This window comes from Dromiciops gliroides, chromosome 1 (assembly GCF_019393635.1).
Source record: "Dromiciops gliroides isolate mDroGli1 chromosome 1, mDroGli1.pri, whole genome shotgun sequence".
Taxonomy (NCBI): domain Eukaryota; kingdom Metazoa; phylum Chordata; class Mammalia; order Microbiotheria; family Microbiotheriidae; genus Dromiciops; species Dromiciops gliroides.
Window position 1 is genome coordinate 510,029,402 of NC_057861.1, and position 26,768 is coordinate 510,056,169.

General features: G+C 35.9%; 1 protein-coding gene across 1 annotated transcript in view; it reads left to right on the forward strand.

Moving 5' to 3' along the window:
* Window positions 1-26,768, forward strand: part of DMXL1 (Dmx like 1) — a 162,586-nt gene that overhangs the window by 26,021 nt on the left and 109,797 nt on the right. The window contains 11 exon segments of the mRNA XM_043985159.1: window positions 2,124-2,256; window positions 4,481-4,547; window positions 9,049-9,230; window positions 13,994-14,183; window positions 15,007-15,175; window positions 18,305-18,517; window positions 22,975-23,228; window positions 23,362-24,046; window positions 24,146-24,267; window positions 25,496-25,585; window positions 25,673-25,775. Of these exon segments, the coding sequence (XP_043841094.1) occupies window positions 2,124-2,256; window positions 4,481-4,547; window positions 9,049-9,230; window positions 13,994-14,183; window positions 15,007-15,175; window positions 18,305-18,517; window positions 22,975-23,228; window positions 23,362-24,046; window positions 24,146-24,267; window positions 25,496-25,585; window positions 25,673-25,775 (2,208 nt within the window).

Sequence of the window (26,768 nt, forward strand, 5' to 3'; positions counted from 1 at the left end):
GTTATGGCCAGTGGCCCATCACTTTTCATTGTATTGGCTGTAGCAGTGCTATTGATTCAAAAGATAGTTAAACTGTCATTTGAACAATGATACTAAAAAAGGAATGAACACTTTCTTAAGTATATTTGGTGATGGATTGTAGTCTACATCTGTTGGCTATCTACTTAATCTTAGTTTGTTTAGCCTTCAGAGTAAGAAAAATACACCTTTTTGTAATTTTATAAGAAGATTGATAATCTTGCGTTTGGCTTCAGAAATTATTGTTTCTATAATAATTCAATAAATATGTAATTCCATAAACACTTAAAAAGTTCAGAGGGCGAAAAGAAGGGGTCATATAGAAGAGGTATTAGGTAGGTAGAAAAGACAGGACATGGCAATTAATTGGATATGGGGGTGAGAGTGAGGAGTTGAGCATGTTACTTAGGTTGTTAATGTAGCTGACTGGGAGAATGGTGGTGCCCTCAATGGTGATAGAAAATTTAGGAAGAGGGGAGATTTCTTGGAAAGAATGAATTGAGTTTTGCACATGTTGAGTTTAAGATGTCTACAGATCATCTAATTCAAGATGTCCTACAGGCAGTTTGAAATATACATCTGTAGGTTTGTGAGAGAGCTTAGGGATGAATAAGTAGATCTCATTATCGTTAGCGTAGAGATGATAATTGAATCCATGAGAGCTGATGAGAAAACCCAGTGAAATAGTATATAGGGAGAAGAGAAGAGGGCCCAAGATAGCGCTGGAGAAAAACTATAGTTATGGGGTATGATCCAGGTGAAAGTTCAGCAAAGAAGACTGAGAAGGAGCAGTCTAAAAAAGGAAACCAGGGGAAAGTCATGTCACAAAACCCTGGAGAAAAAAAGTAGTACAAGGAAAAGAGGGTGATTGGCATTATCAAAGGCTGCAAGTAGTCAAGATTGAAGATTGAGAAAAGGTCATTAGATTCAACAATTAATAGGTCTTTGGTAACTCTGGAGAGAGCAGTTTCAGTTAAAGAATGAAAGCCAGAATGCAGATATCAAAAGAGAGTGAAAGGAAAGGCATTAATTGTTGTGGGGACCAATTTTTAATTGGGGAGTGTTAGCTAAGTGGCTCGACGCAATATTGGGGCAAGGAAGGAGACTGGCAGCCTCCCTCAAAACAGAACAAGATTTATTTTAACAAGAACGAACTTAAAAAAAAAATACAAACAGGATCAAGTAGGATCAAGGGAAAGGAAATAAAATGGGGAAAAGGAAATTATACAACCTGAAAAAACACCACTGCCCAGGAATCAGCTGAGAATATACCACAGCCTCTTCCAGCGCCTTCCAGCTTCCAGCTAGAATGCCAGAAAAAAAAACTTCCTTCCTCCCAGCACACTCCACACAGCCCCCAGCCAATTGGATGGCCACTCTGACAGTTACATGACTGCCCTCACTAGGCTTCCAATCATTATAATTTTGCCAGGCCCTTGTAGGCATTGGCGAATGGTGATGACATGAGGTGCCAGTGCCATGGCAATGGCTACAACCAGTGGGTGGAGCACTGTGCAGTTTACAGAGCCCCAGGCCAGTGCGCACCAAGGCATAAAAACCTCAAATAGCATTTAATTCTTTACATTATAGATTGCCTTCTTAAGTTGTTCAGCCGTGAAAGAGAGGAAAGACATGGAATGGTTGCTAGCAGGGATGGACATTTGTTTAGGAGAGGGGTTTTTGAGGATGGGGGGAACATAGGCATGTTTGTAGTCAATAGGGAAGCATCCAGTAGACAGGGAGTGACTGAAGTTTAGTAGGAGAAAGTAGGAGTTTTGGAGGGGCCAGTTTTCTAGAGAGAAGACTTGAGGGAATGGGATTACTTTTGCATGTATGGTGGTTCGCCTTGCCATGTAAGACAGGGGTGAGAGAGGATATAATGGCAAAAGTCATCTGCATGGTGTGAGATGAGAAGAGAAAGGGAGAAGACAGAGCCCTTGGAATGACCTAAATTTTTTTTTTAATGAGTATGAGACAAAGTTCTCAGCTGATAGTGTGGAGGGAGAGGAAAAACCCTGGAGTATTCCATAAAACTTTAATACATATATGGAGTATAGTATAGCGTTGCATAGAAAAACAATAAATTATGCCTTATATCATTTTAGGCAGTCGTCTCTTAACTGGTTCTAGCTGTTTGCAACTTTGGTCAAATAATAACTTGGAAAAACAATCTGATGATGAAAATCCTGAAAAAGCAGATCTTAATTTTGGGGACTGGAGATGTATCTGGCACTGTAGGTAAGTAGCAAATATGCACATATAATCAATCTTAAAATTATTTTAATATGATAGATTTATAGAACCAGAACTAGAAGGAACATCAGATATTATCTATTATCCAGAAAGGAAAATTGAGAACCAGGTTGGTTATGACTTGACTAAAGTCAAAATGAAGGATGAACAGCAACAACCTGTCAGAGGTAGGATTTGAACTCAGGAAGTCTTCTGACAACCGAGGCAATGCATTTTCTACTTTACCACAATATATTTGAAAATGTTTGAAAGTTCTTCCTTAATTTAATTTTTAGGCATTAGAAACCACTGAAAAATCAAAGAGAGGATGGGGAAGATATGGTTTTTTTTCTTCATTTGGAATTCCTTTTCTTCCTTCTTACTCATTATACATGAGAATAGTTCTACAATTCTCTTTATATAGCATGTGTGTGTGTATAAATGTAAATATAAATGTGTGTGTGTGTATGTATATAGTGAGGAAAACTATAGAGAAAACTACAGAGACTACTTCTGACTATGGCAGTCAAGATAAATTTCTAGCAGAAAATTAAAGTAAACTTTATATGTTGTAAGGGGCTAAAATTCTAGCTATGATGTCTAAAATCTAATGAGTGGTCGCCTTAAATTAGAAAAAGTATAGCACCAATCTTTGGACATTAAGTATTTATTAAAGTATATTAGGGAGGGGCAGCTAGGTGGTGCAGTGGATAGAGTACCGGCCCTGGAGTCAGGAGTACCTGAGTTCAAATCCAGCCTCAGACATTTAACACTTACTAGCTGTGTGACCCTGGGCAAGTCACTTAACCCCAATTGCCTCACTAAAAAATAAAAAAAAAATTTTTTTTAAATAAAGTATATTAGGGGTAAAGAGAAATACATGGATCAAGTATGAAATTTGCTTGCTCTCCCTATCCTGCCTGTCTCTTGCTCCCCTGCCGAAATCTCCAACTGAAAGGCCCACTCACTCATCCGCTTCTCCTAGAACCTCTTGGGAAACAGGAAACAGGGTGGTCCACACACAAGACAGCTCCAAGCTAATTGTCTGGTAACTTTGATTGACAGGACCCATAAGCAAACATCACTTCCTAACACCGAAATGACCTTCAAAACCCCAGAAAAGGTCACTTCCCAATGCTAAAGTCACATGGTTTCTTTTCAAGCCAGAGCTCACTTTATCCTTCCCAGCAAGGGGTGTCATTGCAAGTCTCACAATATATATATAAAGATAAAACAAAACACTTCCATGTTTGTTGAATTAGGATAGAGGATATTATCTTGATTAGTGTTAAGTAGGAAAGGATTAGCTATTATCTAAGGATGGATGGGGTGGGGGGAAGGAGAAACTGAGTAGATGGGTAAAGCATAGCACCACAAAGAGGAAATAAAATTAAAATGGGAAATGAGCTATATCTTGTTTTGAAAAAACAAAAGGGCAGTATTAATAGTCTCAAAAAAGTGTCAGAGAAGATTATATTTTAATGAGTTATGCTCATATCTGGGAATGCTCCAGGTCAGTTAAACCCCATCAAATAATTTAGCTTGGAAAGTACTGCTATTATTGATATCCAAACTCCATGTTGGAAAGGATCTATGAAATTCTAGGAATCTAGTCACCAGCAGCTCCGTTTTTGAAATCTCATCTTTTTGTAGGGGAGAAGCCTATATTATAGTCTACTTATAGTAGATCATAAGAATTCAGCTTTTAAAACTTAACTTCCTGTCCTTAAAATTTCCATCTTTAAAGTGATAACTTGTTAATTTTTTTGCATTACTATGTAGAATTAATATAAAGATTTTTTTTTTGGTGGGGTAGTGAGGATTAAGTGACTTGCCCAGGGTCACACAGCTAGTAAGTGTCAAGCATCTGAGATCAATTTTGAACTCGGGTCTTCCTGAATCCAGGGCCGGTCCTTTATCCACTGCACCACCTAGCTGTCCCCAGTATAAAGATTTTGACTTTTGAAATCATCATAGCTTTCAATTCATTTGATACCTCATTTCCTAAGTCTTGAAGGTTTTTGTTGGCTTATATTTATATGGTGTTTATTTTGTGAGAGAATATGGAAGTGGATTTGATACTAGAGCAGTGCATGTTCAAGTATTTCTCATTGGCATTTGAAATAGATTGCTCAAGTATAATCTAGAAAAGTAGTATTGATTGCTTTCTTAATTTTATTTTCTTTGAAATGCTTAGTGTGATTAAAGTCATTGTTTGTATATTTTATAGGACTGCTTCCCAAGTTCATTTAATGAGATTTTCACCTGATGGAGAATTTTTTGCTACTGCAGGAAAGGTAAATATTAAAACTTCTGATTGTATGTTATTTTGTATTTATAGACAAAGAGTATAGTATTATCGTCATTGTTTTACTAAATGTTTTTTTCACATGAACGAAATTCAAACTGCCAGCTGTTAGACTATGGTGTTGTGACCATTCTTTAATGTGCAGCAGCTATAGGGGCAGCTAGATGGTGCAGTGGATAGAGCACCGGCCCTGGAGTCAGGAGTATGTGAGTTCAAATCCGGCCTCAGACACTTAACACTTACTAGCTGTGTGACCCTGGGCAAGTCACTTAACCCCAATTGCCTCACTAAAATATATATATATGCAGCTATATTCAAAAGCAGAAACTTGTATTATATGGCATGAATTGTTTGAAAGGCATTTGCAAATATTTCTTGATTGTGCACATTATGAGGTAAGCTGTTGCTTCAAGAGCAATATATGTAAAAAACTCAGAATGTCCTGGAAAGCAATTTTAGATTCCTGGTTCTCTATTTTGCACTGGCATATCCTCCAACTGATGGTATATGAAGGACTCTTTTATTTGTAAGAGTGGGATGCACTTGTCATCTAGGTACAGTTTCTAGCCAAAAGGACAAACAAGAAAGTTTACTTTCATTTTCTGCTAGAAATTCATCTTGAGAGCCCTAGGCAGATCTAGTCTCTATAGTTTTCTCTATACTTCTCCTCACTATACCAGACCTCCATGTCTTTCCTGCTTCCTTTATCCTTCATCGGAAATTGACAAAGGTCTGGTTGCCAAGCATAGAGCTGATTAAGAAAAAAATAATTGGTGGCTTTCAGTTTGGGAAGGAGAGGATTTTTTTTTGTGCTTGTTACAGGTCCAAAAATACTTTGTGAAAAATTGGAGTACTACTACTATTTGTTCATTTTTGACAATATAAGAAGAGCAAAACAAAACAAAAGTATTATAAAACAGTGGTACCACAATAGTATCAAAGTAGAAATATATGTAAAACTTGGTATCCTGATTTTAATTTAGATACTAGCTTAAAAATAGACTCAGATATGTTTTTAAAATATTTTTGCTTCTGATGGTCACTTAATTGCATGGAAAATTATCTAAATAAACATTTCACATAATTTTATTAACTTTTTATCATTGTCCTTAATAGTTATATGCCTTCCAAAACTTCCATGTCCTTAAAAGTTAGGAATCTATGCCCATGAATGAATAGTGCTTTATGACTTCAGAAGAAATGAACAGGGGGAAAAAGCCCATTACTTTATATTGTGCAGTTGAAAGAGCACTTAACATGGAGACAAAAAACATGGGTTTACATTCTGACCTCACTCTTTATTAGCCAGGGGACCTCTGGTCCCTTATCTGACCATAATCTATTGGCTTTCCACCTCTCCCTTTGCCTTCCCTCACTAAACCCACACCATGACCTTCAGTCTCTTGTGACTTAGTTCTCTACCAGGACATCAACCTTGCACTAGTCATTATCTCCTTGATAAAATAGTTCAACTCTACACTGTCCTTTTGAGTCACTTAGCCCCCTTATCATATTGCCTATTGTACCTTGTTCAGCCTCAACCTTCTATCACTCCAACCATATGCTGCCTTTGTTCCTATATATGTGCTGCTGAATGAAGGTAGGGAAAATCACACAAATGTTCCGACTAGATCCCCCACAATTTGTCATACAACCTAAACTGGGTCTTCAGTGTTGCTAGACGATACTAATACACCTTCCCTTATCAACTTATCGTATTTTACAGAAAAAAATTTAGGCCATTTTCTATGAGTTCTCTCTTTTCCCTCTTCTTCATCTCATATCACTTAGATACCTCCTGCCAGATAGGTGGCTCAGTTGATAGAGTGCTAGGCCTGCATTCTGGAAAACTCATCTTTCAAATCTGGCTTCAGACAGTTACTAGCTGTGTGACTCTGGGCAAGTCACTTAACCCTGTTTGCCTCAGTTTCCCCATCTGTAAAATGAGCTTGGAAAGGAAATGGCAAACCATTCTACAATCTCTGCCAAGAAGACTTAAAATGGGGTCACAAAGAGTTGGACACAACTGAAATGACTGAACATTAACAAGCCATTAATTTTGTCTCATATGATGAGATGGCTATACTCCTATTTTTGTTTGAATTATCACATTCCTTCCCATCTCTTCCAACAGATTGTCTTTCTGTTATTCCCACTCTGTCTTTTATTTTCAGTCTTTCCCTCTACTGGCTCCTTCTCTATTGTTTACAAACATGTCCTTTCCCCCATCTTGAAAAAACCCTCATTTGATCTTTTCATTCTCACTAGCATCCTCTCTTTTGCCCTTTGTAGCTAAACTACTCAAAAAGGCCATCCATTTCCTTTGTTTTCACTCTCTTTACTCTCTATAGTCTGGCTTCCAACCTCATCATTCCACAGGAACTTCTCTCCAAAATTACCTGTGATCTCTTGATAACCATATTCAAAGACCTTTTCTCTATCCTTATTCTCTTTGACCTCTCTCCAGTCTTTGACACTGTTGATCATTTTCTCTTTGATACTCTCTTCTCTCTACGTTTTCAGAATACCATTCTCTCCTGGTTTTCTTACCCATCAGACCACTCCTCAGTTTCCTTTGCTAAATCATCATCTAGATCACACCTTTTAACCATAGGTGTCCCACAGGATTCTGTCCTGGTCCCTCTTCTCTTCGCCCTCTATACTGCTTCACATGGGGCTCTATGCTGATGAATCTCAAAAGTACCTACCCTACCCTAACTTCTCTACTGACCTCCAGTCTTATATCTCCAACTACTTTTCATATATCTCAAGCTGGATGCCCAGTAGGCATCTTAAATTCAGTATGTCCAAAGGAGAACTCATTATCTTTCCTCCTGAATCCCACCCCTCTATCTTCCCTATTACAGTAGAAGGCAGCACCGTCCTTCCAGTTCCTCAGGCTTACAACCTTGGAGTTAGCCTCTACTGTCTCTCACTTCTCATACCAAATCTAGTGCCAATGTTTGTTTATTTCACCTCTGCAACATCTCTTATATATGTCCCCCTTGTGTTCTCTGACATTGCTGCCATGAGGAGGGTCTGCACTAGAGTGGCAGCAGTGTCAGAGGAGAGAAGGCATATAAAAGAGAGGTGCAGACCCTCATCATCTCATGTGTCAACTATTTCAAAGGTGGATCTGCCTACCTGAATTCTCTTCCCACTCTGACCTATTCTCCATTCAGCCATTAAAATGATCTTACTAAAGTGCAGGTCTGATTCCCTCCAGCCCCACACCCCAATAAACCCCAAAGTTTCCTTATCACCTTCAGTATCAAAAGCAGAATGCTGTTTGGCATTCAAACCCCCTCATAACCCCACCCCCCACATTTCCAGTCTTCTTATTCTTTACTCCCATCACTTCAATCCAATGACCCTGGCTTCCTGGCTGTTTCATAAACATCTTCTCTAAGCTCCAGGTACTTTGTATGCTATTCGCCATGCTTGCAATGCTCTTCCTCCTCATCTCCACCTACTGACCCCTGTCTTCCTTTAATTCCCGGCTTTTCCAACCCCTCTTAATTCTAGTCTTTTTCCTCTCTTAATTATTTCCTTTTTATTCTCTATATACCTTGTTTGTACATATGTTTGCTTGTTGTCTTCCCTGTCAGATTGTTTTTTTTTTTGTTGTTGTTTTTTTGGTGGGGCAATGGGGGTTAAGTGACTTGCCCAGGGTCACACAGCTAGTAAGTGTCAAGTGTCTGAGGCTGGATTTGAACTCAGGTCCTCCTGAATCCAGGGCCAGTGCTTTGTCCACTGCGCCACCTAGCTGCCCCTTCCCTGTCAGATTGTGAGCTCCTTAAGGTCAGGGATTGTTTTTTGTGTCTTTGTATCATCAGACCTTAGCACAGGGCCAGGCACATAGTAAATGCTTAATAAATATTTATTTGCTGTCTGATTGGTAAATCACTTAACCTCTTTGGGCCTCAGTTTTCTCATTTGTAAAATGGGAATGAAAAATGACCTGAAATACTTATCTTTTAGAATTGTTGTGAAAAATAAATGAGGCAACTCTCTAAGACTATAAACTGCACAACAATTTCCAGTCTGTATCAGTAGAGGGAGTTTGTTCCCTGAATTGATTTTGCTGCACAAATGAAATAATTGGTCTGGTGCAAAAAGAGCCAATAAAAGTGCTTCTTAATCATAAGACATATTATTAAACTGCAATTATTATTTAGCTATCTTGATAGACTGTATTAGTCATGCCATTAGGCATTATTTTTGGACTTTCCTTTAAAAAAAAAAGCTAACAAACACCCTTTAAAGATAATTTTAAAACTGATGGGGAGCAGCATCTTAATCTAGTGTAACAAAATATTTCAAAATGTAAAAATTTATAAGAAAATCTCATTTTATTAAAAAATTTATTTTTTAGAAAATCTCATTTTAGTTCCTTGCAAATAAATCTTGTGTGATTCTAATCTAAAGTGAATATTTCTCACCACTTCTTTCTTTTTGATTGTATAATTTGTTGTTGTTATTTTCTTTAGGATGACTGCCTTTTGAAAGTGTGGTATAATACAGATGGCTGGCGCTCAACAGTTACCTCTCAGGATAGAGGTCCAGAAAAACAAACACAAGGAGGAGAAGTTGACTTTTCATTTGTTTACCTGGCACATCCTAGAGCTGTAAATGGATTTTCCTGGCGGAAGACCAGCAAATATATGCCTAGGTCAGTGATTAGTTTTTCAGTGGTATGAATGTCACCTAAAGACATCATGAATAACTTCTTTACTTACTTCTAGAGATAAGAACTTTAGAGGCTGAGAAGATTTGAATGCACAAATAAATAGTAGGCCTAATAAGGACATTGACTGGATATTATTTCAAGATTCATGACCTAGTGAAAGCATATTCCTTTTTTATAGACTTGTTAAAAGATATTTCCTTTTCCTGAAATTAAGACTTTGTCTTAATTTGTCTTAATTTCCTGAAATTAAGACTTTGTCTTAATTAAAAAATCTAGAATGAGTTCACTATAGCTACAAAATGACCTCTCTTGATCAGCTGTCAGCTACCATTTTTCTTGATTAGTTATGCCATCCCTCATTAATTGGTGAGTCATAAGTGGTATTAGTGGTTGAGTTTTAAAATATAATAATATGACAAATAATTTTGATGCTTTATCTTTTGCTTTTTCTTAGATATAATCTTCATATCACCTTCATGCTTCTTTACATTAAGCATAGAGTTTATATTATCAAGTTTCTCATCAATTAATCCACACTTTTAGCCATAAATCAGGTTTATTGTTATTTGACTTCAGTTTTATTTTTACATTTTTGATTTAATAATCGAAGTTAAGTTAAGCATTTTTATGCTAGTAGTCTTATAACTTCCTTTTTTTTTTTACCCTAAGAATAACTATCAAAAATTAAATAGTTTTTTCATTAGGATAACAGTATTACAACCACATAATTACAACTTCTGCTAGTTTTTTTTTCCTTTGTATTCTAAGAAGACGTAGTTACCTTTCTTTTCTATTTTCTGATTACATTTTTCTTGCTCAGTCACTACAGTGACATATACATCTTTTTTTTCTTTTTAGCTTTGTGCCATTAAGTAATTTATAGTCTTTTCCAATAAAATATTCATAACCACCAAATAACATTTTAGATGATTACCATAAAACAGAACTTTCTGTTTTGTTGTTGTTCTTGTTGTTTTGCGGGGCAGTGGGTGTTAAGTGACTTGCCCAGGGTCACACAGCTAGTAAGTGTCAAGTGTCTGAGGCCAGATTTGAACTCAGGTCCTCCTGAATCCAGGGCTGGTGCTTTATCCACTGTGCCACCTAGCTGCCCCAGTTCTGTTATTTTATATCATTCATATTGAAACTGGTTATTCTCTACATTTACAATTTTTTTTTTTTTGGTGAGGCAGTTGGGATTAAGTAATTTGCCCAACGTCACAGCTAGTAAGTGTTAAGTGTCTGAGGCTGGATTTGAACTCAGGTCCTCCTGACTCCTGGGCTGGTGCTCTATCCACTGTGTCACCTAGCTGCCCCAACATTTACTCCTCTTATTTCAAGCACATGAGCTGAAATAAAAATATGAGTGTTTTTTAATTCTTTTGGCTAATGCTGTTTAATTGTGGATAAAAATAAACCATAATTAGGGGCAGCTAGGTGGCAAACAAAACAAAAAAAAACCCCTACTTCATTTGGGACAGCTAGGTGGCACAGTGGATAAAGCACCGGCCTTGGAGTCAGGAGGACCTGAGTTCAAATCCAGCCCCAGACACTTGACACTAGCTGTGTAACCCTGGGCAAGTCACTTAACCCTCATTGCCCCACCAAAAAACAACAACAATAAAGCCCCCATAATTTCTTTTTTTTTTTTTGTGGGCCAATGAGGGTTAAGTGACTTGCCCAGGGTCACACAGCTAGTGTCAAGTGTCTGGGGCTGAATTTGAACTCAGGTCCTCCTGAATCCAAGGCCGGTACTTTATCCACTGCGCCACCTAGCTGCCCCCCAAACCCCCATAATTTATTGTAAAAATCAAGAAAATTGTTCACAAAGTCTGTCAAAGAGCTATGTTTGATCCCCATGTAGTCTTTTTTTTTTTTTTCTGGGCAATGAGGGTTAAGTGACTTGCCCAGTGTCAACCCATTTAGTCTTTATTTTCAGTTGTCAAATATAGATTATAAAGTCTTGCTTGGGATAAGGTGTTTGCCAGGCTTAAATTAGAGGCATATTAAATTACCAGAAGTTGTGATGACAAGCTCTCTGACTGAGTGTACCTGAATAAGTGGCTCAGCCATGTACCTGCTGTGTCTAAGTTCTTTGGATCTCCTGGGAACAAAATGCTTGCCCAGTATTTTAATAATCTACTTTGTTTTGCTACTACACATCTCCTGATTATTTATTTGTATGAATTTTAGATCAGCTCACTTGTGCTCTCTTCTCTAATATCTAATAATTAATTTCTGCCTATCGAATTTTTCAATTCCACTGTCACCCTGACTCTTATTTGTTTATTCTCTGGTTCACTAGACCTAGCTTCTTTTTGTTCTGTCTTCCACATGCATACTATCTTGTCTAGCATTCAGTGTTACAAACATGTATAATTTTTGAAAATGTGTATTAAATAAGTCAGACCAAAAGGGAAGGTGGTGGTAATAAAACAAAAAGTGCCTTTATTTGGCAGGCATAAGACACAAGAATTCTGCTGAATTTATTTTTCTTTACATAATGAATAGATTACTCAAAAACAAATTTATTGAAAGGGCTTATTGCCTTTTACCTGGTGATTGCCCATGAGGGTAATTAATTAGTGAATTCATCATTAATCCTTAGAGACAACTAGGTGCCTCAGTTTCCTCAGCTCTAAAAAGGGGATAACAATAAAACCTACTTCCCAGGGTTGTTGTGAGAATCAAATGAGATATTTGTAAAATGCTTAGTAGTGTGTCTGTCACACAGTAGATGCTTAAGTCCCCACTTCCTCCTTTCCTTTCTTCTTTCCTTTATTAATTCCTCTCTTCCTTTCTTCCAGTCTGTATTGGGATAAGCTCACCAAGAGGAAAGAGTCACCAAATAGGAGATAAATATGTATTTTTTAAATCATAAAAGTTTTTATTATTTTCTGGTTACATGTAAAGATAGTTTTTAACATTTGTTTTTATAAGATTTTGAGTTCCAAATTTTTCTCCCTACCTTCCCTTCACTCTCCCCAAGACAGAAAGCAGAAGTATGTATTTGTAAAACACCATTTTAATTCTTGAAGCTCATTTTTCCATATTCTGAGAGAAAAGATATATATGCACTTATGTACACATATATGTGTATATATTTGTATATATATATATATTTATACACACACATATAGACTTACAGTAGTATTACAATAGTATGTTAGTGTTCATTGTGGAAAATGTCCATAGATACTGTATGACTAAACTTAGGAAAAAATAATACATAACAAGAATGGATTCATAACCATAATTAATAACTGAAAGATCAACATAAATTATTTTAAATCATGCCCTCTTAACATGGAGTTAGTGGACTCTCAGGGTCTCCATGGATAGACTTAATGGGTTTGGATAAGAAAAAAATTAACATCTTCCTTTTTTCTAACCACTTTCCTTCATTTTAGAATTGTTTTTAAGAAAACATTTTTTTCCTGAGAAAGGGTCCATATGTTTCACTAGACCATCAAGACTGCAAGATAAAACAGTGCTTAACAAAAACACACACACAGAACAGCAACCCTGTAATATTAGAAGATATAATATTTCCTATTTGATCCAGATTTCATATGAGACTGAGTTTCATTCAAAGAAACATCAGTGACTATGGCATGCTACCTCAGATCATGGAACAGTTTTCAAAATCAAAGTAATTAGTTTCTGAATTAAGAATAATAGAGAGGGGGGCAGCTAGGTGGCCCAGTGGATAGAGCACTGGCCTTGGAGTCAGGAGGACCTGAGTTCAAATCTGGCCTCAGACAGTTGACACTTACTAGCTGTGTGACCCTGGGCAAGTCACTTAACCCCAATTGCCTAAAAAAAAAAGAATAATAGAGAGGGACAGCTAGGTGGCACAGTGGATAAAGCACTGGCCCTGGATTCAGGAAGACCTGAATTCAAATCTGGCCTCAGACACTTGACACTTACTAGCTGTGTGACCCTGGTCAAATCACTTAACCCTCATTGTCTTCCCCTCCCCCCCCCAGAAAAGAATAGAGAACAGTATATAGTATCTGAGTGTATATCTACCAGAACAAATGCAGGAACTTTATGAACATAAACATAAAACACTTTTTATACAAATAAACTGAGATCCAAATAATTGAAGTAATATTTCTTGTTCGTAGGTAGGTAAAGCATATATATATAATTTTTGTTGTTGTTGGGCAAAGAGGGTTAAGTGACTTGCCCAGGGTTACACAGCTAGTAAGTGTCAATTGTCTGAGGCTGGACCTGAACTCAGGTCCTCCTGAATTTCAGGGGCTGGTGCTTTATCCACTGTGCCCCCTAGCTGACCCTATATAATTTTTAAGATGCCAGTTTACCTAACTAAACTATTCATTCAAAGTTATCCCAATCAAATTAATTTAGCATGATATTTATTATATAGGTATTTCTTATGAAATGGAAATTTATTGTTTTATATTGAATACCTCTCTTATGTTCTGCTGTGTACATGGCAAAGTTTTTTTTTTTCTTATGTTTGTTTGTCAGTTTAAAATAAGTTTTAAACATTGCCAAAATAAAGAATAGAAGCACAATGGTCGGAAACTGGTGGTGTATTGAAGTCGAGGTTCTTATATAAATTGAGGCTAGCCAATTGCCTTTTTGAACACATAAAATATTTATATTTACTATAACCTTTTTATCATTGATACTTTAAAAATTTAATAATAATAATTTCCATGGTTGCCATACTATTTTTCTGCACTGAATTTGGTTCTCAATATTGTTTTCTTCCACAGGGCTTCTGTATGTAATGTATTGTTGACCTGCTGCAAAGATAATGTATGCCGCCTGTGGGTAGAGACTTTTTTACCAAATGATAGTCTCTTATATGAAGGAAATTATAATCATTGGACTGATCCAGTTAATTTAACAAATAACTTCAAGAGGAATGCTTCCAGTAAGGAACGAGTTCAAAGTGCTTTGGAAGTGAGTGCTGTGCTTTGGATGTTGCATTTTACTACAGTCATTGAGAGTGATTTTTATAACATGACCTTTAAGTCATAGAATCAAGATTTGGAAGGGACATCAGAGATCACCTAGCCTGACTTCTTTGTTTTATAGGTGATCGAATTGTATGACCATAATCTTAATTTAAATTCAATTAGATTTAACTTAGATAAGCACGAAAAACCAAGGCCCAGGAAAAGAAAATGCTGCTACAAAATTTTTCAAGCTTTATGATATTTTTCTAATGTAGAAAATAATTCGTTAAAAAAAATTTACTGGGGGGCAGCTAGGTGGTGCAGTGGATAAAGCACTGGCCCTGGAGTCAGGAGTACCTGAATTCAAATCCGGCCTCAGACACTTAACACTTACTAGCTGTGTGACCCTGGGAAAGTCACTTAACCCCAATTGCCTCACTAAAAAAAAAAAACAACTTAAAAAAATTTACCAGGTGATCCCCCCCCCCAAAAAAACAAAAACAAAACACATGAACAAGCCCTATTGATTTGAAGAAAATAAATGCATTCTGAATAAGAAAACTGAGGTGGTCAGAGTAAACTTATCTTTTTAGCTTTTTCTCAACGTTTTAACTTTGAGGTTATGTAATGTAACAAATTAGAGAAATACTGTTGAAATTAATATATCTGTTCACTTGAGAAAGGTTCCTTATCATTATTAGTTAATTGTCAATGTGTATGTAACTCACAAAACAAACATGAAGTTTCATATGAATATGATGAAGTCAAATGAAACATGTAGTTTATATGAATAAGGGCACTCTAAAAAACCCATCTTATCCACATAGGTAAACCTCAGGCATTTTCGCAGAGGACGAAGAAGATCACTTGCACTTGTAGCACATACTGGCTACCTACCACATCAGCAGAATCCACATCAGGTCCACAGGAATGCCCCTTTGCAAGCCAATGCACTTTGTCACTTTCACATTGCAGCCAGCATCAACCCAGCCACAGGTAATAACCCTGACTTCCCCAAAAAGCTTTGTTTAGGGTAAAGTAATATCATAGGATTCTTTTTAGTATTGAATCTGTGCATGTTACACTTCTGCATTTTGTAGGTAAAAAAATGTGGAATGTGGGTACCAAGTAAAATGAAAAAAGTACTGAATTTAAAGTAGGAAGACCTGGTTTCCAATTCTGGCTCTAATTGCATGGCATTGGGGAAGTCCTATAACCTCTCTGGGTCTCACTTTTTTTTTTTTTAAATCTTTAAAATGGAGGGGGTTGAATTAGATCACCTTTAAGGTCTCTATGATCCTATGATTTTATGATGTCTATTTGAAAGGTATTTAAGAGATAGTCTAATCTGCTTTATTTTGCAAATGAGGAAACTGAGGTATAGAAAGGTTAAGTGGTTTGCCTGAGATCTTACCCATAGTAGGTAGGCAACAGAACTGAGATTCAAGCAAGTTTTTGATGTTTACTGGACATTTTGGATCATAGATTTACAGTTGAATGGGATCTTAGTGGTCATAGATCCCAACTCTTTCATTTTGCAGATAAAGAAGCTAAGTCCCAGAGAGCCTAAGTGACTTGACCATGGTCACACATAGCTGTGTTTACTAGCATTAAGTATCTGAGATGAGATACTTAATTTGAACCCAGGTTTCCTAAACCCAAGTCCAGAGCTCTATCCATAATTCATGTGATTTGGGGAAAACCTTGGAGTCTACCTTCAGTTCGAGGATGGGATGAGGATGATTAACCAGCATAGGAGATAATGAAGCAAAAGTCAGACAGTAGGAGAACCAAGAGAGAAAGAACGGTGTTACAAAACCCCAGAAAGGAGATAATATATGGGCAGAGAAGGTAGTAGACATGTTAAATGCTGTACAAAGGTCAAGAAGTGTAAGTATTGAGTAATGGCCATCAGATTTGATGATTAAGAGATCACGGGTAATTTTGGAGAGGGCAGTTTTAGATTAACACTTATTGCTATTGGACGTTATGTCCAAAACCATATTGCAAATGACTGAGAAGTGAGTGACAGGAAAGGAAATAGAATTAATGAGTGTACACAGCTTTTTCCAAGGTTTTAGCTAAAATTAAGTGATAGCAATATCATGTGATTTTTTTTTTTAAAGGATGAGGGAATAGCTCTCCTATGATCCATCTTTCCATTTAATCATAAGTTTTTCTGTCTTACGGTTTCATGCTTACTGAAGTTAATAGGATTCAGTTCCTTAGTAGTGTGTCCATTGATTATTGATAGAGAGCTCACATTTAGGTACCAGTAGCTAAGTTAATATGAATCTCAGATCCTTTATTGCCATTTCCACCATTGTGTCTTGGGTACTACTGCACCGGCAGAACATGACTGCAGGTTTGCCATGATGAAATAACTCATCATTATGTGGTTAGTTTACTAGTGTTGACACTTGGAGTGCTTTAGTGAAGCTGTTCTTCAGAAAGTAGGCATATTAAACGTTATTGAAACCAATTTTACAGGTGAAGAAATTGAAGCTTAGTGATCAAGTGACTTGCAGAGGTGTTTTGGCAAAAGAGAGACTTGAACCCAGGTCTTCTGTGTTCAAATGCCTTCTGCTGTGCCACATGGTAAAAGCATCCAGATCCTATGTTCTACTACCATAACTTTTAAGAAACCAAGGTGTCTTGTATACCAAGATGAGGCAGTAAAGTATTTCTTAGTGGAAGAATCAGCTTGTTATTGATTAAAAAATAAATAGAATGCAGTCATGTCTTTAAATTCTAGAATTATCACTAATGAATTAAGGGAAGATGTTTTTGAAATTCAAATTTTGTTAATGATATTGCTCCCCCCCCCGAAAAAAAAATCAAAATCAAATATAAAAATAGAGATTTTGGCATTACAAGCCAGTTTTGAAACATAAACTATCAGTATTGGCTTTCCAGTAATCAGGTATATTTTTTATTTGAAATGTCTTCTCCAGGGTTTCTTTAAATTAAAAAAAATTGTTGATAATCTTTAGTTTTTACCTAATTTACATTTTTTTCACTTACATTTTAAAATATATCCTTTCCCATCCTCTCTCCAGCAAGTCATCCTTGTAGCAAAAAAGGAAAAAAAGAGCACATCAGAAAAAAAAAATCACCTGTGGCTGTTGCCATGTATAGTATTTCATGCTTATATTCCACCTGTCCAACAAAGGATGGGAGGTGCATTTTCTCTTTTCTTCTTCTGGGACAATCTAGATTACTATAACTACACATTCAGTTTTGTTTTTCTTTGCATTTGCTTATAGTCATTGTGTATAATGCTTTCCTTGTCTTTATTTCATTTTGTGTAGTTCATATAAGTTATTAGGTTATGTTTCTCTAAGATCTTCAGATTCATATTCTGTGGCATTCATATACCATAATCTATTTTAGTCAGTCTTATGCAGTTGACGGGTAACTGCTTTGTTTCCACTTCTTTGCTGCCACAGAAAAAGCTGTTATAAATATTTTGGGGTATGTATATGTCTAGCTCTGGGAAAACAGTTGTAGATATTTTAGTTACTATCCTTGCATATTCCCAAATTACTTTGTAGGATTGTTAGATCATTTAAAAATCTTTGCTGCAAGTAGAATATGCCTATGGTCCTGTAGTCTCTGCAACATTAACTGCTTTAAGGAAAAATGTTGGAATGCCATCAAATAAATCATTGTCTACTAACTCAAATCCCTTTGAGGTTGCAACATTTTAATTTTGCATAAGAGGGATAATGTTTTCTTTGTATAATTTGTGTAATTTCTTGAACTCTTATTTGAGAATATGTAAATATACTCTTTAATCAAAGCAATTCAGTCCTAATAATATTCGTGTAGGGTTGTCAAATATCATATCTTTCAGATGACTTGACTAAGAAATAAAATGTCATAAATTAGACAAGATAAATTTGGTCACATGATTTTAATTTTTTCTTGTTATAAGCATATTAAAATGACTACTGTTTACTTATTGACTGTGAGATAACATGTGGAGTGGCCTGTGCGTAGGTTACATTTATTTTAAAGCTTTGACAAGTCTTTACATGACAACCAATGACAAAAGTATGAACCCTAATTGTGTCATATGATCAGGTAGCAAGTAATTAATTTTTTGCCATTTTTGCTTTGTAGACATTCCTTTACTTCCTTCTATTACATCTCTCAGCCTTGGTGACAATGAAGAGAAGAGTGGGCCTTTTGTTGTACATTGGCTTAACAATAAAGAATTGCATTTTACTTTATCAATGGAGGTCTTTTTACAGCAGCTTCGAAAGAGTTTTGAACAGCCACCTTCAGAAGCCAGTGTGGAAGAATCTAACCAGGTGGATGGAAAATCTGATGAAGGTAATGGCTTAAGAAAAATAAGGAATGTCTAAAATAGTTTGATTCCGTTGAGTTGTTCTTCAGTACATATATGCATTTTTATATCATAAGGAATAACTAATCATATATTTGAATGTGTACTGTATGTCAAGGTACTGTAAATGGTATTACATGGAACACAAAGAATCATAAGACACATTTTGCCTTCAAGAAAACAAAGTGGAATTTCCATCTGTATAACCAAATTTCTCCCTCCTCCTATGCTCCCCCCTCCCCTCAATTAGTTTCTTCCACTATCTTTATAACTCCTTGTAATCTGAGGCCCAGCCACTGGCCTAAAACTGCTTTATCCAAAACTAATTATTGAGTACCTGGCTTCTTTCATTCCTCGTTCTTCTTGACCTCTCTTTAGGTTAGAGTACTGTTGACCACTCCCTCTTCCTGTATCCTAGTTCAATAATAGTTCCTCCTTTTGCTCCAGGTCACTATTCTTTCCTGTGTCTCTGACCAGACCACCCATTTTCAGTCTCCTTTGATGGATTACCAGTCCTTACCCACAGCTGTGGATATTCCCTAAGGTTTTGTCCTGTAACTTCTCTTATTTCTCTCTACACCCTTTCCTGGTGATCTCAACTTCCATGGATTCAGCTACCTCTGATGCAGATGATTTCCAGTTCCCAATTTTATGTATCTAGCCCTAATCAATCTTAAAGTCTAGTTTTATATCACTACTATTCATATCTACTTGGATATGCCCTTTCTTCAAACTTATCTTTGTTTTTTGAGGCTATCAATGTACTTACAGTCAGTATTGAAGTCCTTCTTGGCCTTTACCTGTATCTCAGTTCCATATCCAATTTGTTGATTCTGTTTCACAATTAATCACATTCATCCCCTTCTCTTCACTCTCTTGGCCACTCCCCTAAATCAGAACCCCCACCCCCCTTACCTCTTGCCAGTACTACAGAAATTGGTATCCCTGCTTCCATTCCTTTCCCTTTCCAGTCCATCCATTCAGCTGCCAGTTTTTCTTAAGCCTTAGTATGATCATGTAACTACAATCAATCGGGATTTATCAAGTGCTTCCTGTGCACCAGGCACTAGGGATACAAATAAAAAGAATGAAACAATTCCTACTCACAGGGATCTTATATTGTAAGAGAGGAGACAAGTACATACATAAGTAAATACAGAATAAATATAAAGAGAATTAACATAAACAGATACAAGGTAGAGAGGTCACTAGCAGTTGTGGAGGTGGATCAGGAAAAGCTTCTTTTGGGAAGTGATTATTGAGCTGAATCTTAAAGATTCTCTGAGTGAGAGGGGGGTGTATTCCAGAAAAAGAAGATAGCTAGTACAATGATAGGGATGCAAAAGAATACTATGAATGAGAAACAGAGACCTAATTTGGCTAGATGATCACACAATGTAGGAGAAGGAGGAGGAAGAAGAGTATACCTGGAAAGGTAGGTTGAAGGTCTTTAAAAGCTAAACAGAGGAGTTTGTTTTTGATTCTAGAGTTTATTGGGTAGGGGAATATAGAAAGGGGAAGTAAGAAAAATCACCTTGGCCCTGTTGTGTACGATCAACTGATTTCAAGAGGTATTTGAGGCAAGGAGACCAATTAGAAGGCTCACAGTAATTCAGATAAGAGTAATGAGGCCTCATATAAAATAAGGTTGTGACTGAGTAGAGAGATGGTGTGATGGTAGAAACAGCAAGATTTGGTGACTGGTTGGATATATGGGTTGAGGATTTAAGGACAATTCAAATATTACAAAGCTTAAAAGACTGGATAAATGACGGCCTTTAATAGAAAAGGGAAATTTGGAAGAGAGGAGAAGAGTTCCGTCTTGGATATGTTGAATTTGATTTCAAGCTTAAAAGACTGGATAAATGACGGCCTTTAATAGAAAAGGGAAATTTGGAAGAGAGGAGGAGAGTTCCGTCTTGGATATGTTGAATTTGATTTGTCTTCAGGACATCTGGTTGGAAATGTTCCATAGGTATAGATGATAGGGGACTGAAGAATAGGGGAGAGGCTGAGGCTAGAAATTAAAATCTCTGAATTATCTCCTTAGCTATAATAATTATATTAGGGCTGACGAGATTACCTAGACAATATAAAGAGAAAGAATAGAGTTAGAATCTTGGATAGCACCCATGGTTAAGGCATTTTGAATATGGATGATGAACTGGCAAAGAAGACTGAGTAGTAGACAGAGGTAAGAAGAAAATCAGGTAATGATAGTGTCATGAAATCTCAGAGAAGAAGAAAGTATTCAGGGAGAAAGGACTGTGGAAAAATATATTTGGAAATTAAAAGATCATTGGTAAGTTTAGAGAAAACAGCTTCAGTTGAAAAAGTGGCAAAAATTTGGGAGTTAGTGAGGGGAGAGAGGAAGGCAACAGGTATAAATAGCTTTTCCTAGGAGTTTTACTAAGAAAGGTAGGATAGACATAAGATGATAGCCTTAAGGAGTAGTAGGTTCTGGTGAAAATTTTTTTTTAAAGAATGAGACCTGAGTATGTTTGAAGGCATCAAAGAAAGGAACAAGTATGTAGGAAAAAGTTGAAAAGAGGATGATTGAGCAAGTTATCCACTGGTGAACATGGAAGGGGATTTAATGGAGGGATTGACTTTGGCAAGGAGAAGGGCCAGGCCCTAATCAGAGATGAGCAATGCAAGAAAGTGGGAGGTTATATCAAGGGGGTTTTGACATAATCTTCTGGTGCCTGATACACCATGTCAACATGATATAAACAGTCACTATGCTCCCTTTTGAAGATATTCAGAGGTTCCCTGTTATTTCGAGGACAAAATAAAAATTCATCAGCATGGCATAATAAATACCAGGCACTGACTATGCTAAGTATTGGTAATGCAAACGAGAAAAAGAAAGACAGCTCCTGCTTTCAAAGAGCTTACATTTTAATGAGGGAAGACAGTTGACTAAAGAAGCTGAAGAGGTGGAGGGGCACCAGAAGGTACTCAGCTGGGGCATGATGTTCATGAAGTTGATACTAAGCAGTGATGCTGATAGAAGATGAGGTTATCTGGAAATTCTGAATTCTCTCTAAAGGAAGACTTTGGGAGGAGTTTATGTCTCTGCAGCTGAGGGAATCAAGAAGGTGTTGAGTGTCCAAGACTGAGTCAATCTGCATGGTGATGAAATTTCAGGTGATCAGCTTATTTTAGGCATGCAAGATTTTCTGGAGAGTAGAGCTGTTGAGGGAAAATGAATTAGAATGAACTGTCATCTCACTTCACCTCTGCTTCTTAGAATCCTTAGCTTTCTTCAGGGACTAGATTAGTTACTATCTCCTACGTGAAATCTTTAATCTTTTCTGTTGTTAGTGTTCTCTATCCTCAAATCATCTTGTATTATACCTGTTTAGGAATTATATCCTCCAATAGAGTGTAAACTCCTTGAAGACAGTTATTATTTGGCACCTAGAACAATGCCTTGTGATACTTTATAAAGTATTTCTTGACTTGAATTGTATTAATGTTTTTACAAGAAATAGTTTTAAAATCATGTGTGCGTTGTGGCAAATTCAGAAACTATGATACATCTAGCCTATTACAGATTTATTTTTTAAAGTAGTCTTCAATGTAGTATATTTAGACATATTTAGAAGTGCCCTAGACATCCATAAAAACTTATTTTTCAAAAATGCCCATAACTGCTTGCTTAGGTTCAGAAAAATCATAATAAGGTACATCTATAACACTGAACTGGAAACTTTTCTTAAATTCATGCTAAATTGAGAAAAATATATTTATTTTGAATTTTTAAAACTGATGTTTTCTAAGCACAAAGAATAGATGAAGTAATAATTATAACTGAAAAACAAATATTAACATTAATTTAGTAGAATAACAATATTTCTTGTTATTCACTTTTGGTGAATCTTTATAACAACTGAAATGAGAGTGAGCATTGAACTACTTTCCTGATTGTCCTAATGTCTTTTTTGGAAAGCTGAGTTTATATAGGGAGGGCTAAAAGTCATGAAGGGGCCTGATGTTTTAATAACCTTTGGAAAGATGTTTTCTTTATTTCATATATATATATATGTATATATATGTATGTATACTTGTACATATATGTATATTGTATATGATGCTGTTGTATTATAAATTAAAAACAATGAAAGAGTTATTAAATATTAAAATCCCTTCATGGCTTCATGACTTTTGGCCCACCCTATATTAGGACTAGTGTTTATAACTATTATTTTAGAAACTGATGACTATAACTAAAAATGATAAAATTATTAAAATGAAGCTTTAAAATATTTTACAGGAATGGCCTAGAGGCTGAACATATCCCTAAAGTAAAAGAGTTTCCTTTTTAAATTTTTTGTTTATGAAACCTAAATACTAATTTAAACTTTATTACCTTTATTATTCTTGTCAAATTTGTTACTTAATTGCATTTACTTAACTCATTAACAATTTTTTCTACCAGAAACAGATGATGGTGTTGATGATCTGAAAACAGTTCCTGAAAAGAGAGAGTTGAGTAGTGAAAAAAATATAATCACTTCAGGCTGTGTACCCTTACCAACTGCTATTATTGATCATCAGATTGAAGTGCTTCTATCTGAATGGAGTAAAAATGCAGACATGCTTTTCAGTATTCATCCTGTGGATGGTTCTTTGCTGATTTGGCACGTGGATTGGCTGGATGAATACCAGCCTGGTATGTTTCGTCAGGTGCAGGTACTGTTATCATATCAGCTGGTATGCTACTTTGTTGTTTAATTTTTTAAAAAACATACTTGCTTATCTATTATTCTACTTTTTATATCTTCACACAATATATGCATTATGATGCTTTTTTTTTTTAATCTAGGTATCATTTGTTTCCAGAATTCCAGTAGCTTTCCCTACAGGTGATGCAAATTCTCTCTGCAGAAGCATAGTGATGTATGCTTGTACCAAGAATGTTGACTTGGCTATTCAGCAAGGCAAACAAAAACCCTCTGGGCTCACACGTTCCACATCAATGCTCATCTCTTCTGGTCACAGTAAATCAACTAATAGTTTAAAATTAAGTATCTTCACTCCTAATGTCATGATGATTTCAAAGCATGCAGATGGATCCTTGAATCAGTGGTTAGTCAGCTTTGCAGAAGAATCTGCCTTTTCTACAGTTCTCAGTATTTCCCATAAATCTAGATATTGTGGTCATCGCTTTCATCTTAATGACTTAGCTTGCCATTCAGTATTACCATTGCTACTAACAACATCCCATCATAATGCATTAAGGACACCAGACATTGACAATCTGAAACAGCCTTATGATGCTTTAAACCCTGAGGAAAAATCATTAGGAGAACATAATAGGAGGACTGTAGATGTAACGTTCCAGGATCCAAATGCAGTTTATAGTGAACTTATTCTTTGGAGGGTTGATCCAGTTGGGCCATTGTCTTTTTCTGGAGGTGTTTCAGAACTTGCAAGGATTAATTCTCTTCATGTTTCGGCATTTTCCAATGTGGCATGGCTACCTGCCCTCATACCTAGTTACTGTCTAGGTAAGCATCATATTGTTTTCTTTTTTTATTCAAGGTAATAAAGAATCTATACATTATCTTTAAATTGCTAAATTTAAAATGTTCATCAATCTATTCTAGGTGCTTATTGCAACTCTCCTAGTGCTTGCTTTGTGGCAAGTGATGGACAATATTTGAGATTGTATGAAGCTGTCACTGATGCCAAAAAACTTTTATATGAGCTGTCCAACCCTGAAATTTCTGTAAGTGAAATGATTACATGTAAATCTTATGAAAGCTATGCGATTTTTAATCTGAAATTATTAAATGCACAAATTAAAATAGTCATATTTATTTCTAAGTAATGAATTCCTGGAGCATAGAAAAAACTTAATAATTTTTTTATTTTAAGTGAAATGTTTATATGTAAGTTTTATAAACCTGCTTGAATTTTTAATCTCGTTATAAAGACAAATTAAAATGATTAGCTATAACATGCTTATTTTCAGAATTTTTTGATTCGGTTGATATTTTACTCAACCCAGAAATCCCTATGTATTTATTTTGTATGTATCCTGTATTTGCTTATGGAGGAACATGTATCCCCTAGTGCTTGGCAAATGTAGGTGCTTAATAGAGGTTTGTTAATTCATTAAGTAGCTATTTGAGAAAATATCTCATATATTCTTTTAGGATAGTATTCATAGAATCTACCATGAAAAATACTTGGTTCTTCATAAATTAGAACATATTGTCTGTCTTTTACTTTCTTTTCATTTGCATATAACTTTTAAAATAACTTTTATGTTTTTGTTGCACCTGGGATTTTATCATTGGGCATTTCCCAATGAGGACATTCTTTTTTACCAATGCAGACTAGCAATTTGTCTGTATCTTGTAGTCTTAGAGTTGTCTCTGAGACATTGAGAAATTGACTTGTCCAGTTCCATACATATATCCAGTATGTGTTAGAATTAGGACTTAAGCCCAATTCTTCCTGAGTTGTCTGCTACACTCAGCTGTCTTTAACATAGTGATAAAAATAATCTTTTATTACTAGAAGAGAAGTTTGTAACTTTAACTTATTTCCAAAACTCCACCATATTTTATAATCATCATTTAAACCAGCTCTTTTCCAAAGGCTCACCATATTCCACAATAATTTTTTACAAAGGATTGGCCAGTGGAACTTTTCTTTTAATCACTGGAGTCAGATTTATGCACTACTGGATATGAAATAATTTTCCCTCAATACAACTAATCATTACCCTTAATTTCTTGATTCTAATTTACTGTGTAGTATTTGTGAAATCTCCAACAAGTAGCATCAACTAGAATCTTACAAGGAACCTTACACATTAGTTGACTTCTTATACAACTAAAGAAAATAGCATTTTGCTCTCCCCTATTAACAGATTATTTTTATGAATGTTGATAATTTTAATGAGCTTTATAACTGGGTTAAGAAAATATTTTCATTTTTTAAAACAGAAATATGTTGGTGAAGTGTTTAACATTGTAAGTCAACAATCAACAGCAAGACCAGGATGCATTATTGAGTTAGATCCCATTACTGAACTTGTAAGTTTACTTTTATTCTGATTATAGATGATTTAAATAAATGACTTAAATTGCAATTTATATTGTTATGTATTTATTCACATTCAGCATGGCAGAAAAACACAACTACTTCATGTTTTTCAAGAAGACTTCATTTTGAATAGCCTGGAGAAGAAAAATCTGGGAAAGGACAGCATTTTATCTGATTCTGGTAAAAAAAAAAAGAATTTCATAAGTAAAATTATAAAGATATTTTAAATATCCTTTAAATCCATTTGAGGCAAATGTGTGTGTGTGTGTGTGTGTGTGTGTGTGTGTGTGTATGTGTTTGCATTAACACATGCATTTGTGAATACTTGGCCTTGTGTAGTTGAACATTTTAGTCAATGACTCATATGTAAGCAAAGATGCCATGCTTATCAAATTTACAAATAACCCCTAAAATGGGGAGGGATAACAACTAACACAATTTATGATAAATGAAGAGGCAAAAAGAGTGAGTGGCAGAACAAATCTTATAAAGATTCCTTTTCATAGAGTTTAAATTTAATATAAAATCCTTTCCTTGGATACAAGGAATCAATTGCTTAGGGAAGGTATAACTCAACAGAAGTTCATGTGGAATAGATTTAAGAATTTTACTTGATTACAGTCTTAATATGAGTGAAGAGTATGTTATAGCAACTAGAAACACTAATGCAATTTTAGACTAACTTAAGGGAGACCTACACTTGCCTGTTTGAGGGAAGTGATAATTCTCTTATACCATGTCTTAATCAATCTGCATCTGGAATATTCTGTTCAGTTAGGGGTTCTTAGATTTAGAAAGGATTTTTCTCAGAGAATGAAAACCAGGATGATGAGGGGAAGATGCACATAAAGATTGATTGAAGGAACCAGAGATCTGTTTAGCCTGAAGAGATACAGGCTTAGAAACAACATGATAGGACAGCTAGGGGGCTCAGTGGATAAAGCACTGGCCTTGGATTCAGGAGGACCTGAGTTCAAATTCAGCCACAGACATTTGGCAGTAGCTGTGTGACCCCGGGCTTAACCCTCATTGCCCTGCAAAAAAGAAAAGAAGAAAAAAAAAAGAAACAACATGATACAGCTTTCCTCAAGTTTTTCATGGGATATCATGTGAAAGAGAGGGATTAGATATGTTGACTTAGTCCCAAGTCCCATATAGGGCCAAGTACCTGTG